The 15,417-nt window shown below is 41.2% G+C and overlaps 1 protein-coding gene across 1 annotated transcript; it reads right to left on the bottom strand.

The window, feature by feature from the left end:
• Positions 1-1,865: 1,865 nt before the first annotated feature.
• On the bottom strand, positions 1,866-8,994 carry LOC120723451 (alpha-2,8-sialyltransferase 8E-like). The gene is made up of 5 exons (XM_040014874.1): positions 8,603-8,994; positions 4,419-4,560; positions 4,040-4,152; positions 3,866-3,958; positions 1,866-3,786 (listed from the first exon to the last, which is right to left on the bottom strand). The coding sequence occupies exons 1-5, from the start codon at positions 8,686-8,688 to the stop codon at positions 3,309-3,311; spliced, it is 912 nt and encodes a 303-aa protein (XP_039870808.1). The 5' UTR covers positions 8,689-8,994; the 3' UTR covers positions 1,866-3,308.
• Between the last annotated feature and the right edge of the window lie 6,423 nt (positions 8,995-15,417).

The raw sequence follows: 15,417 nt of genomic DNA, 5'->3' as shown, positions 1-15,417 counted from the left end.
TTTTGTGTTCAATAAACCACCTTCACTTCTCCACTACTGCCTGCGATTGGATCCTCATTTATTATTTTCACACGGCTCTCCTCACCCGCCGTGACAGTACGGACCAGCCAGATATGGATCCAGCGGCAGTCACCCCACCTAGGGAGCTTCAGGAGGCCGTTATCGACTCTGCTTCTAAATTGATTTACCAGCTGTTAGAGCATGAGGGAGAAGTGTCTCTTTACACTGTGGAAGCCAACCTACAACACCTTATTTCCAGTTACCCCTGGTTATTGGACTCACTGCATCCGCTCGTACAGAATTTTGTTCTTCACGAGCTTCACCTACACCCCCCCGCCGCTACCGCTCGCCTGCTCATGCAGTGATATCATCAGTGACAAGTCAGGTGATAGAGGCTAATGCAAAATGGTGTTTCAGTGAGGCAGAATTTATTATGACAATACATTTTTTTTAAATACTCAGTATGAATTAAACAGGTTAAAGGTCAATGCTCTGTTGTAATATAAAGACAAAATGATTGACAGCAGCAGCAATATCAGTAAAACGCAAATTAGCCACATGGTGCAATGTAAGGAGCTCTGTGATTGGTTAGGAAAGGACAGACTGGCCACCTCGATTTTTCTTCACTGCACATTGATCCATAGCTTTGCTCTGTAAAGGCTAACAAAGTGCTTTTGCTTTACAAAGACATTCAGCGTCGGTATTCACTCTTTTAAAATGCCACTGAACACTGGAGTGAAATGGAGCCCTGATCCTCAGAGTTTTATTGTTGCTAACATTTCTTATAGATAGCACAGATAGTGCCCCACTGCAGTAATCACTCATGTCTAGATATTCCTGTTAAAAGGGAGTCTTTCCTCCCCACTGTAACATGGCAAACATAGCAAACGGATAATCCAGCTGAAGCTTCAGACAGCCGTCAGACAGTGAAACACTGCCATCTGCTGGACTCGAATAACAAAGACGCTGCTTTGACGGGTGAGGGAGTTTCAACAAGTCTGCAACGACTCAAGCATCAAACTACAGAACTATTATAGCGGACATGGTGCTCTAATGACTGCTTCATTAACGCAGGTCAGAAAGGATAATAGAAACTCAATAAATTATGAAATACAAAACTTACTGGTTCACTGCACACACAAAACGTCTCTTATTAGCACAACACTGCTCAGGGCTCAGAGTATATTCCTTATAACCTATTAAACCTCAGCATGTTATTTTGAAGTGTTACAGGTGAAACAGCCAACCAGTGAAGTTACCTGTAATTTCAACATTGAGCTACAAAAATGCTTTTTTTTTTTTAATTTCTTTTTACAGTTTTGCAATTTTACACAAGTTTTATCATCAGTGTCACAATGACTGCTGCTAAAATTGAGTATGAGCTTGTTGTTGGTCTGATTAAAAGGTTAAATGTAAAAGCATAATTTAAACATGTGATGTGAGGTCATTAATTACAGTGCAGGTGTCCTGCTTTAGGATCATATATTAATACTTCCAAAACAGTAAAGTTGTAGAGAATCTATGTTCATTATCGTTGCTAATCATGGAAAGACAAAGACGTCAGACTCTGCTGAAAAATATTACACCCTCCTACTCTCTGCACACAGCGGTCTGAGGGACCTTCCAGGATCGGGGATTTTATTTATTTTGGTCTTTTTTGGTCTTACTGGTTAGTAGGTGGTGATTTTGTACCTGGTGATCTCACATTTGGAACAAAAATTGCTTTGGAGCAGATTAGGTTCAAAGGATAACTTGGCTCTTGAAGTTAGCCGGATAAGACAGCGTTCTGCTTCACAGTTGAGGCCTCAGAGAGTTGTTGCTAACCAAAGTCTATCTTGTACGGCCATACAGCATTTTATGACATTTTGTAACCTGAGCAGTGAAATGATTGCTGTTTTAGTGCACATACACAGTGTGGGGATCAGTATCAGGACAATAAAGTTATGGTGCAAAAAGCTGCATCTGGTCAGAAGGAAAAGCACGCACACTTGGAAGACTTGACCATTTGCACAAAATGAATGGCTGACACTGGACAGATGAGAGAATGTGGATGGTCACACCCTCGTGCATTAAAGAGGGCTTTCAGTTCATTGAAAACACAAAACCAAACACACAAAAGACACAATGAGACAGCTGATCAGTTTGCTTCACTAAATCATCGACACAAGCCGTGTTGTAGAGGGTACTGCAGCCGTGGCAGGTTATCATCTTAATGTGGCCCTGACACTCCATCGTACGCCACAAAGCTGTGAATAAATGAAAAGCAAAGAGGCATCATCACTAACATAATAACTGTAGAAGTTATCCCGCTGCATTACATTTATCAGGATATCGTAACAAATGTTCATCATATGTTGCTTTGACCCATCATTGTTGTCATTAATATCGGTACGTGACACTGGACACTTCCTGTCATTCGTATGTCATGACTTTGTGATCAGTGTAGCAGCTTGAAAATAACTGCTTGGTTAACAGCAGGTGTACAGGCAGGTGCTCTGATCAAATAACATGTTTGGCTAAAGAAACAGAAAATAAAAACATGTAAATAGGAACACCCACATCTCTACTTCTTCTTCTATTTTCCATTTCACACTTACAAAAAAGTTCTCCTGCGTAGGTGTTGAGACAAATATATGTCAATTTAATACTTCAGACAGGCCCCAGAGCAGGTCTGAACAATTAGTCCACTTAAAATCAAAACTGCAATTTGAAACCATGCAATTAGCCTCCATGTTTTGCAAAGTGTCTGATCCAGGTTTGAAATAGAGTGTTATATAAAATTATGTTAAAACTGATGCAAATATAATATAATATGGAGCGAAATATGGAGCGACTTTTTCTCAGGCTGCAATGGACATTAATATTCTGGGTTCTAAACCAGACGGTGAACTAATGAATAATGTTCCGGGGGCGATCAGTTGGGAAATGAATTGGGTGATGTTACATTAAGTTTAATGTAGGGAGTCAGCAGCATCTTTCTTCGGCCAGAGTAACAGTTCAGCCCCCTGTTGAGCTTTCTATTTTGCCAGGGGTCTCCATAACTGCTCATCCTGCATCTGTTGCAGGGTACCCTCCTTCTAAGGAGGAGTGTATCAACTTTATCATGACCATGCACTGCAAATGTTGTTAAAAAGAAACTTTAGCAAAAAAATTAATTTCTAACACATGAAATGGAACAATAATTAAAAGAAAGACTGTTGAAATAATAAGTAGTGTACATCTCTCTAATACATTTGGATTTGAGTGCAAATGTCTTGGCCTCTCAGTTGGATACTTGAACATATTCTTTTGTTATTGCAAAATTCAAACTAGACCTGATCTGATTTACAGTCTCCAAGGTGAAGCTTGAGCACGCCCTTATTATGCAGCTCCACCAAGTGGGAAAACTCATTTGGCATTGCATGGACTTTCCTATTATAGGGTACATTATTATAATAGTGGTTAGTCAGGGCAAAGAGTTTATCTGGGTGATTACTAAATGGCCAGAATCCATACAAATGCACCGTTTCACAAAATTCCAGTGCCAGGGTAGTCATATATAATCCAGTGCTAGGTCGATATTCCTTTAATCCCAGAGATTCCCAGAATTTGACCAGTCTTTCGAGATACCTAGGGTTTATGAAGATTGGTTGGATAGGGATATCCATGTCCTCAATGGCATACACAGCCCGCTGACACACTGGGCGAGTAAAACCAAAGGAGAAGCAAGGAAAGAGAAGCAGGGAGTTGCCATACTGTTGGAGACTGTCTGCAAACGCCCCGCGACGTCCCGTCAGTGACCCATACCTGCAAATTAACGCATGACTTAAAGCAACAAGACATAAACTAACAAGTCAGTTCAATGTTGGGTTCATTAATTGCTCACTTATGCATGAAGATGCTTGGGTTTGCTGTCACAAGGTTAGTCTTCCTGCCGACATCATTGTGAAATTCTTTTTCCAGAGGAGGAAGGTTGCACCTGAAATAACATGAAATATTACTTTCAGAGAGAAGAGTCCTCGTCACGATTTCCATTCCTTACAGTGAACATCTTTCTCACCTAATAACAAAATCAGCTGAATCAATCATTTTTCCACAGCCGCTGTTTGTTAGAATCCCACCGCTCCCAACAATTGAACAAGTGTCCCATCTCTTTTTTGAGAAAGGATTCTCCTGGAAGTGACATCAGCAAATTATAAATAACAAAGAGCAACATTTACAGTGCTTGTAACATACAGTGTGTGAAAGACAACTACTCATTGTATTTAGGAACTGATGTGATTTAATCCTTTAAGGATGATGACAAAACGTAGTCAAATCATGTTTGAAAATTTGAAGAACAACAGAGGCATGAAACATGCAGCAAATTTTGTCTTCATACTAGTTCATTCATAAACAACAAATTACAAGACCGGTTCCTGTGTTTAGGAATAACATACTTTTATAAAGATTTTGAAAAGCTCCGGGGTCACAGAGATGACACTCCTGTCCTTGTCACAAACAATCTTAGATCCCACTGGAGTGTTTTCCTGAGTGACGATGCCATTGTTGGATCCATTGCAATTGATGCTCAGCTGTAATCTTGATAAATTAAAAACAAATGAAAAACAAATAAAAGAAAGCATAAAAAGTAAAATTAGTTTTGGTGTTGAGATGAAAGATTTGCAAGAAGGTAAAAACTTAAGGCGTGGAAAAATCAGAGACAGATAAAGTTCACAACAGTCCATAACAGTGATTTTATGAGAAACCAAACGCAGACAAAACTGAGATTAAGTCAGAGTATTTTTTATTAAGGCATATTTACAAAACTAGGAAAAACAAAAAACTAAACTGAGGAACATTTAAATTAGGTATTTAAATAAATAAACACAAACCCTTGAAGGGTAGGAAGAAACCTTGGTATATCGTGGAAACAAGAAAACATGAGGAGGTAGTCACTGGAGGAACACAGGAGGAACACAGGAGGAAATGAAGCTGAAAATATTTTTCAACTTATCTTTGCTAACAGCATGACTCAGATATTCTAGGATCTGGATATAATAGTTCCAGCCAATTCAAGAAGTCAAGACAGTCCTTCAAAGTAGCAAATGATCCTAATGTCTCTGATCAGGGTAAACAAATGATGCCCTCTGGAAAGTGAGAGCTCTCTTAAATGTGACAAGACGGACTCAGTCTGCCGAGACCATGGAAGAATGACTGTCTTCATACATCTGTACCAAATCACAACTTCAGAGTGGTCTGTTCATCTGGACGTAGCGCTTTTAGTGGGAGAAATGCTCCGTCATTCATCCAAGTGGCTTCTTCTGTCTCAGCTGACTGCAGGTTGTCCCGTTTTCATTGTTCATTCAGTGGTGCTAGTTTCAGTCATTGTGCAAATGTGCTGTTTATAGATTGGGGAAACCTGCAGTCAGCTGAGACTCAAGGAGTCGCTTGGATGAGTGACGAAACATTTCTTCCAATGCAAACACTACGTGAACAGAATTACTTACCTGGATGACTGAGCATGCATCAAGACATATCACTTCTTATCCTTAATGAATGTTGCATGTTCTCATTTTGCCCTTGCTCAAGCTTCCCAGAAGCTGGTTTGTCCTCCTCTGAGCATTCACGTTCCTGCTCTACTTTCTGGCCCTCCTCAACCTCATCTCTGCTTCCTCTAAAGAGGGCTTGTTCAGATTAAATAGAACAAGAAACCAAAACATTAAAATATGTTAAAAACACGCATAGTAGTTTGGACCCAGAAGCAGAGTTCATACGTCATCAATTAAAGATTGGGTATCCCACCTGCTGTGAATGTTTTAATGCAGTACAGTTATTATTAACATCACTTGTTACATCCTGTTTATGACAGTTAAAATAAATAACATTCATATAAGAGATAAAATTGTCTTGTGTAAACTGTATGTGGTGTTAAATAGGCCTATACAAGTGTACTTTAATGTCGGTCATAAGGGTGGTACTTTAAGAGCCATATATTTTATTAGGTGCTCTGAGGAGCTTGGAAAGGAAAGCGTCTGGACTTCTTTAAGTTGCTTGAAGACGTTTCACCTCTCATCTGAGAAGCTTCCTTAATTTAAGTTCAAATGGTGGAGAGTCCCAGATTTAAGCCCTATGGTAGTGAACCCCCAAAAGGGACAATGGACCCCCTATTGATTCTCTACTTAATCACACGAGTCAAGGTGTGAAAACAGGTGTAGGCCACGATTAGCCAAGGTTTCTTAGGGGACACTCCCATGGGGCTTAAATTCTCTATGCCTCACTCAGCCATCTGTCAAAAAATGCATGATCATTGTTAGTGCAATGGTGATGTGGGAACAGGATGTGTGTGTGAACTCAAAAGTCCCAGGATGATAATTGGGTTCATCTGAATATTTGCTTTTCAGTTGGTGAAACATTTTACCACCAGTGTTGGTCAAGTTATTTGAAAAAAGTAATCAGCAACTAATTACTGATTACTTCCCCCAAAAAGTAATCCCGTTACTTTACTGATTACCTATTTTCAAAAGTAATTAATTACTTAGTTACTTAGTTACTTTTTAAAAACACGATTTACAACCTGAAGAGGTGATAAAGCGATAGATCTTTCAGCCCAATTCTACTTTTTCTACATAATCCATCATACAAAATGTAACCAAATGGAAAAGTCTCTTTTTAACTTGTTTTATTAGTTTTAATCTTTTAACTTTATGCATCAAGCAAAAATTTAATTACATGCAACAGTCTCTGACTTGAGTAAATTAGTTTAACATTTAAACCTATTTTCTACACATTCCAGCACATAAAATAAAATATTTTTTGTGTTTACACTCAGTCTTTCAAATAGATGCAAGTAAAACACAGCAGAAAATAAATAAAGTCAAAGACTCAGCGGTCCTGTTGCTCTATTTTCACCTGTAAAGCAGGACTGCGGTAGGCGGAGGTTTACCCTGGTGCAGGTGTGCCGCGGTCAGTTGAAGAATCTGCGAGTGTCTCTGTGAATTTCCCATTACGTGGTAGCTACTCGGTGCTTGCTTGGAAGTTTAGGGGTTTTTTCCGCTGTAAAAATAAGTTTTCTTCCCACGCACAACAGACGCTAATGTTTTTGTCACTTTTTATGGAATCAAACTCAAAGTAAGGTCAGTACTTCCACACTTTAAACGCTGCACGCTCATACTCTCCATTGTTGATCTGCACACAGCTGTTGTCACTAACGGCGCACTCGCTTATGTCACTGTCGTGAGGAATTCTCGCAAAAAATCACGGTTTTAGTAACGCAGCGTTCCTACGGGAAAGTAACGGTAATCTAATTACCGTTTTTGCAATAGTAATCCCTTTACTCGTTACTTGAAAAAAGTAATCAGATTACAGTAACGCGTTACAAGTAACGCGTTACTGCCCATCTCTGTTTACCACTCATCCAAGTGACTTCTTCATTCTCAGCTGCAGGTTTCCTCAAACTTAAACAGTACCTTTGCATAAATATCAAAACACTTTAATGATTGTTATGATCCAATAGACCAACGGCATTGGAATCATTCACATGGAGCTCTGGAATGGCTGAAATCACACCATTATAAAAGTCTCAAAGAGTTAAGAAGTGTTGGAAGTAGTCTATAACACTGACAACAACAGGCACAGACAGAAGCTCCTTCTGTGAGGAATTTGAGGGGGATGGTCTGCCTGGACTGCTGATGGCACCAGAAGGTTCAAAACTTTAAGACTGACTCTGTTAGAAGAAACAGGCCCATAAAGAAGCTCTCTTCCCCACTTTCCTTTTCCTTCCCCCCTCCCTATCTCTGTATGCAGGCCTGACCAGAGTGCAAGAGGTGGTTGCTATGGTAATGGGATTTTATTTTTCCTGAAAAAGGCTCATGTCTATATAAGGAGACGTATAGAGAGAGGTACAAGAAACCTGAGCAGATATCAGACCTAAGGCCACCCTCAGTTGTTTCAACCAAGCATGTTAAGATTCTGTTTAAAGTACCTCTTTGTAGATTCCCCACTTTGTGGTTTCTCAGCTCTTTACAACACCATACTATATATGAGTTTGTATTTCACTTTACATTTTACGTCTGCCTTTCTTTCAAAATGAATCCTAACTAAAAAAAAAAGTATTGTCAAAAGAAATTAAGTGCAGCCAAGTTAATTAGAAATATACTTTTGTGTAATACTACGTAATATACAAGTTATTCATGTCCAGTTATTTACAAATCAGTACCAATAATGTTGTGTAGTCAGAGTAAACCGGTCATGTGACTCTAACCTTATTTTCACTGCACAACAAAACTCGTATCAAAAGAACAATGCAAACAAAACAAACATACCAAATACTATGTTATTTCCTTAGAATGAAATACAGAGTGAGAGCTGAGGTTTGTGGTTACGTGTGAAAGAATGAATGACAAAGACATGAAGACATGTACTTCAGCTTTTACCAGAGTATTTTTTAACAAATATGAAATGTGTATTTCTACTTAAATTAAGCATGTTTGTATTTCTGCAACCTCAGGCTTATATTAGCATTTTACACAGCTTCCCAACTGTTGGGAAGCGTTTATCACAGTGCCATAAGCTACTTTTGATCAGAATACTTTGTTTCATGACCTCTTGCTTTTATCTGTAAAATACAAAAGTACTCACTCACCTGTCCTCGAACGCGTACCAGGTGAAAGTGGTCAGCAGACTCCCCAAACAGAGAAAATTGATCACAATCGAGAGGTTTTTCCTCATGTCGCTCTAGTGCTTCACCTTTCTTAACACTTCGCTTTAACTCAGCTTTTTTTATGTACTTTTACCTCATATGTTGATACGGTTATCTGCCCGGTATTAAATCCGGTTCTTTTATATTCTTTACGGCCAAAAAGACAAAAGTGCTCAAAGTGGTCAAACTCAAAAAATGATCTTTAATTTTACATATTCCGGAATATGGAGACCCAGCAGACACACAGACACGTCAGCAAAAATCTGAAGCACAAACAGGAAGCCTAGTTATATTTATATACTCCCTCTAGTCGTCACACCAGGTGAGGTGGTGAGTGACAGGAGAATGGTGGCTAAGCTGTCATCCCTGTTGGACAACATTTCCCACCCCATGCATGAGACTCTGACAGCACTGAGCAGCTCCTTCAATGGGAGACTGCGGCACATTGCACTAGAGATTTGCATACTTTGATGAGCATACTTTTTTTACCGTGTTGTGCAAAGCAATGACCAGTAGATTAATGCACATATTGTCCTCTAGTATAATGAGGAGGGAGAATCAATGTTCAGGAAGATCCAGGGTTAGAAGATAAAGAAAATATTGTCAATATTTAGAGCACATGCTATCCTTTCTCTGAAAAATCACATCAGCCACCTGCAGAAGTGGAAGAAGGCTATGAAGTGAAGAAAAGTGATGAAGAATCTGAACTATGTTCAAGTAGGTTCTCAGGCATCCAGGACATGGTAGTCTGAGGAGCTTGGAAAGAAAGGGACTGGGCTTCTTGAAGTTTCTTGAATTTTCAGAATGTGAAACTGAAATAGAAGATGTGTCAGAGGACTCCACATCTTCCATTTCAATTATGATGAATGAACTGGACATGTGTGTGCTTAATAAACTGGCAAATTACAGCAGGATTTTCCTATTGCAGAAGTTGGAACAGTTTGTTGCCTGGATGGGACGGGTCCTTCAGTATCTGCGCTGCTCTAGTCCGGCATCTCCTGGTGTAGGTGTCCTGAAGCGGGGGGAGAGCAATCCTGCAGCAGCGTTCTGCTGTACGGATCACTCTCTGGAGAGCTTTTTGGTCCTTCACACAGCTGTTCCCAAACCACAATGTCATGTTCTGTGTGAGGATGCTCTCCACAGCGCCTGTATAGAAAATCCTGAGGATCTTTGGAGAGACTCTGAACTTCCTCAGTTGTCGTAGGTGGTACAGGCGCTGCCTAGCCTTTTTGGTCTGGACCTGAATGTGGGCAGCCCATGTCAGGTCTGAGGAGATGTGGACACCAAGATACTTGAAGGACTGCACCCTCTCCACTGGAGCTCCATTGATGATAATGGGCTTGTAGTCTCTGTGCTGACCCCTTCTGAAGTCCACCACCAGCTCCTTGGTCTTGCTGACGTTCAGCTGGAGGTGGTTGTCCTGGCACCACGATGCCAGATTCTTCACTTCATCCATGTAGGCCGCCTCATCGTTGTTGGAGATGGCACCCAACACCACTGTGTCGTCAGCAAACTTCACAATGGTGTTGGAGCCATGGGTGGCCACACAGTCTGAAGTGTAGAGGGAGTAGAGCAGTGGCGAGAGGACACATCCCTGAGGTGCTCCTGTGTTGATGGTGATGCTGTTGGAGAAGCACCTGCCCACCCTCACCACCTGAGTTCTGCCAGTGAGGAAGTCCAACACCCATGCACACAGACGGCTGTTAAGTCCCAGATCCCTCAGCTTTGTGAACAGTCTGCAGGGCACTATTGTGTTAAACGCTGAACTGTAATCAACCAACAGCATTCGCACATAGTTACCCTGTTTCTTGTCCACGTGGCTGAGAGTGGTGTGTAGGACGTGGGCGATGGCATCCTCTGTGGATCTGTTGGATCTGTAGGCGAACTGCAGCGGATCTGTGGTGTCTGGGATGGAGGAGGAGATGATGTTCTTCAGCAGCCTCTCAAACACCTTCATTACTACCGAGGTCAGTGCAACTGGCCGGTAATCGTTCAGGGATGAGGGTTTGCTGTTCTTGGGCACAGGGATGATGGTGGATCTTTTGAAGCATGCGGGGACCACAGACTTCACCAGGGACTCGTTGAAGATGTAAGTGAACACACCTGCTAGCTGGTCAGCACAGCAGCGCAGCAGATGGCCGGTGATGCCCCGTCTGGCCCCGCCGCTTTCCTTGTGTTCACTCTCCTCAGTGCCGCTCGGACGTCATGCTCTGCGATGCTGGTCACCGGTCTCTGTTCACAAGGGTGGCGCCATTTTGGTCAATCAGCGTGAATATACAGTGTCTCGTGGCTACACAAACCGCTGGAAAACTCTATAAAAGTATCACACAATGTACATACCAATTATATGATAAGTTACAACCATAGAACAAACAAATACAAGGCACTTACTTATTATTCACGCACACGCACGACACATGTTCAGTACAACAGCCCAGCTCCACCAGCGCTATCACGGTGAACCAGCACAAACACAAACAAAGGATGGGAGGAATGTACCATCTTAGCAGTGGTTAGAGGGGGTCCGTGGAACAGTCCATATACACAAATCACAGGGGTTTTATACAATGAAGACAAAGAATCAAGCAAGAAAGAGGAGTCAGCTGAGACAGAGGAATATTTGCAGTAATGTGAGGAAACATTGATCTGGTCTTTTATCCTTCCCAGTGACAGACGATGCATGAATCTCTCATGTGCCACAGAGAAAGACAATCTACCACAGTCCAAGCACATACACCAGGTCCCATACTCCTTCAGTTGCTTTTCTACTCGAGTACTGAAAGCATTATATACCATATATTCTGCTTGTTTTATGCTTTTTAACGTTCACATACCAATAGAAACATCAGAGACCAAGTTGGGGTGCAGTAACTTGCCCAAGGACAGCTTGGTAAGAACTCCAGACTAGAGCACACAGAGATTAAACCAACAACCATCCAATTAGCAGATGACCTGCTCTACAGCCAACTCAATGACAAACAAGGAGGGTCAACAGGAGAGGGGAAAAAATGGATTGAATGCAGCTGTAGGCACATGTGGGTATGTTGATTCTTACTGCCGTACATCCAGTAAAGTCGCTACGGACAGTTTATGACATCCTGAGACTGGTAGAGAAGTTTTAAAGGTGACGCAAGATTAATCATAGAAGCACAAAAAGGATATAATTTCTTGATAAAGACACAACAGATGATCATCGTTCATGACACAAACGTGCTCCCATTTGAGGTGTATGGAACAAGTGGGTGTTTCTCCTGCTGTTGATGTAAGATCCTGGTACTGATGTGACTGTGTATGAGCACCAAGTCCCCTTCAGAGGACTCTGTCCATTCCAACAGAACATCCCAAGTAAACTGGGGGACTATGAGATAAAAACATGGGCAGTACACTGCAAAAACAGCTATACTTGAAACAAGCCAAATATTCTTAAATCTGACAAAATTTTCTTGTTTTGAGGAAAAAACATCTGCCAATGGGGTAAGTAAAAGTTGCTTGACTAGAATTCTTCAAACTAGCAACTTAATCTAACTGCCATATGTCTTTTAACTAGACCAAATTGACGAAAATGTATGTTCAATTGAAGAAAATGTGACTTATTATAAGGAAAGACACTTTGATATTTAGAAAATCTGTACCTAAAATGAGTATTATGCTTTCTTGAACAAGCTGTTTTCAAGAATTATTTGCTTACTTTAAGATTCTACACCTTAATTTAGATTTTTCACATAAAAAAAAAATACTATAGGACAAATTTTCTTAAAACTGAATTGTTTCTTTCTTGATTGAGCTAAGTATAAGAATTATGTCTCAACTCTGAGAACAATAATCAGCAAAAATTCCTGAGAATAAGACACCATTTCTTCAAAAAGCTACTGAAAATAAGGGAATTCATCTTAAATTAAGACAGCAAAAGCACTCTTAGTTTTTGCGCTTTTATTGACACAGCAATCGGTCAGTAACTCACTGAGGTCTGTTCCAGGAGAATCATGTCTAAAATTACCTACATTTCAGCAGGGTACTGTGTAACATGGCCAATATAAGAAGTGCATATTCCAGATACTTTTAACATGAATAATAACAGTATAACATACTCATGGCTGGTATCAAAAATAAATTTTGCTGAAGCTTAAAACAATCACTATTTCAAATCCTATATTACGTAACTTTTTAGAAGAACAAGTTTAACAACCACGCAAACAAACATGTGTTTTACATTTGTACAACTTTTCTAGAGAAAAAAAAACAACCTCACTGACTAACACTGAGTCTGATAAACAAGGCAGATGGAGTCTGTCATCTGAGAGACTCACTCAATGAATGACTTCCACTCACCAAGCGCCTTCCTGTAAGAGGGGGTTGAATCTCGGTCATGGATGGAGTCCTTGAGTATTTCAGTTTGCAAGACAGACAGCAGCGTGGAAATGCACTTTGGATATGTGAGGTGGAGGGCATAGTAATATGCCATCAGATAGAGCAATCCCTCATTAAGATCCTTCCGGTCAAACGTGCTCACCGGTGTGGTTCCAACAGCTATCATGCAGTTGCCTTCAGAGACAAGCAGAACTGGACAAGCCAGGGGTCGCTGACGCAGGTAGCCTTCAGGGTCTTCTGAAGTCTGGCTCCCGGGAATGACATTGTGAGCACCCCCCTCATCCGCACGTTCCTGACGATGGAATCCTTGAGGACCAGCGTGGAGAGAGGAGGTGCCACCGGGGTCTGCTGGCCATCTGAGACGTCTGCGCCACGGCACCGGGGGCGTTCAGATGGAGATGCGCCAGCCGGAACACGTGAGTGACCCCCAGGTAGCCGCGCCGTGGGTCCTCTTCTCCGAGGAGCCGGGGTAAAGCACAGCTCTCCGCGGTGAGTTTGCACCCGCCGCGGCTCCAGGGGCATAGTGATGGAGATGGCGCAGACCTCAGCAACACAGCGGGATGGCGAGGGCTAGTGGCCAGAGGAGGAAAGTCCATAGGATCCAGGACATTGAATTTATTCTCCAGTACTACCGCGCCGGAGGGGTGAGGGTGTGAGAGACGGATCCTCCTGGCCCCTGCAGCCACCGCGCGTCTCAACCACGGTCCATGGCGCTGGTTGGAGTGGAGTGGAGCTGACCAGAGCCTTGGGTCTGGCCCCTAGCTGAAACCAGCAGTTCTCGTCCGTGGCAGAAACACCAGCGATGCAAGTAGAGAGCCTGTGTTGACTGTTGGCGGGATCTTGGGACACAGCAGCTGGGTGGTGCACTGTGTCGGCTAGCTCAGCGCTAGTAGCGGTGATTTGAGCTTTGCCAAGGAGGATCGTGTCAAGTTCGCAAACGTGGATATCCTTTGTTCCAGCTCGATTACTTTTTGGCTCAGGTTGATGCAGCTTTCACAACTGGATGTTGAGGTAAGTGGTGCCATTCCGAAATCTCGTACCGGCGACAGCGTCAAAAACAAAAACAAACAGCGTCAAAAACAAAAACAGAAACTGCCACTTTAGCTTACGTTAGCTAGTTGCGGCAGTTGCTAGCATGCAACTATCCTTCACAACACTTTGCAGCTCCTTTACTGTTGGTGGGATCCCTGATGGAAGAAACAACTTCTCCATTTGGTCATCAGTGATTACATGGAGCTCCATCTCGTTCAACCTAGAATAAAATGTAAATCGGCAGAGTTAAGTTAGATTAAGTAGGGCCAACTTAGTCATTTTCTGCTGCTTCAATTTCAAAACTAGTAGTTTAATTCAATACAATCATCCATCAAAACCTATTCAAAATGCATAGTCTACATACTGATCAGCTGAATTTAAGTTGAGGGATCTTCCAACAACTGAAAAGAACACAACATTAATAACAATCTCCAAAGTAAAACATTTACACACACAAATTGTTAAAGACAAATTTGAATTAATACTAAAATTTTTAAAGGTGAGGTTCACATATAAAACAATGAAACTCTTTATTAGAAAAAAAGGGGACCCTATTTTCTGTGCTGATTTGGTGACAGATAATGACATGAAATAACACTATTTGTGTATTTATGTACTGTATATATCTTCCCATATTTGAAAAGATGTCCTTTTAATCTCTGTATCCAAACACCATTGAGTGTTAAACATAGAAATTATGAAAGACTTATGTCAGATTAAACACGTATTACTATATTACTTCCTGAATGTACCTTTGTCTTGAAGATCGTTCTACAGAAACATTAACATCATGACTGAGCATGGGGCTCATTGATACACCGACCAAGTTTAACTGGAAACTCGCATCATCCCTCTATGTGAGCTTTGCCTGCGCTAAATTCACAGGGCTTCGACAGCATATGTTTAAGAAGGAGTGTAAAGTCAAACCGTGAGTCTGACTTACAGCAAGACTGTCTGATGCTTCCCGCTGCACCAAAAAGCAGTTCATTTGCATTTATTTATTCCATTAAACACTTCTGTGAAAATCAACTAGGTGTTTGTTAAAATAAAAATTAGAAAATTTTGAATCAGTTAGTTGTTTTCTCATAAATTTACTAAATAACCATACACAAAGAACTTTGATATTTTGGTAAGTGCAGTTCCAAAAGGTTCATTCTCCTCATCTGGACGTAGCGTTGTCAGTGGGAGAAACATTTCGTCACTCATCCAAGTGACGTCTTCAGTCTGCCATCTGCCATTTCCATTAACTTAACTATTGATTTTACAAAACTCAGTATTTTCTGTGTCAAAATCTCAAAGTATTGCATGAAATCATTAAAAAAGGGATTTTAAATAGAGAAACGTTGGACTTGTAAAAA

This window comes from Simochromis diagramma, unplaced genomic scaffold (genome assembly GCF_900408965.1).
Source record: "Simochromis diagramma unplaced genomic scaffold, fSimDia1.1 OVJJ01000679.1, whole genome shotgun sequence".
In the NCBI taxonomy this organism is placed as follows: domain Eukaryota; kingdom Metazoa; phylum Chordata; class Actinopteri; order Cichliformes; family Cichlidae; genus Simochromis; species Simochromis diagramma.
The sequence above is the reverse complement of the archived record's forward strand: the minus strand, read 5'-3'. Positions and strand labels throughout refer to the sequence as shown.

What these genes read in the sequence shown, in the direction of transcription:
- LOC120723451 (XM_040014874.1), bottom strand. Translation starts at nt 8,688, where the DNA reads ATGAGGAAAAACCTCTCGATTGTGATCAATTTTCTCTGTTTGGGGAGT. An exon ending in TTTTCAAAATCTTTATAAAA is followed by an intron (nt 4,153 to 4,418) that starts GTATGTTATTCC and finishes TGTCACTTCCAG; the next exon opens with GAGAATCCTTTCTCAAAAAA. An exon ending in CCAAGCATCTTCATGCATAA is followed by an intron (nt 3,787 to 3,865) that starts GTGAGCAATTAA and finishes GTTAATTTGCAG; the next exon opens with GTATGGGTCACTGACGGGAC.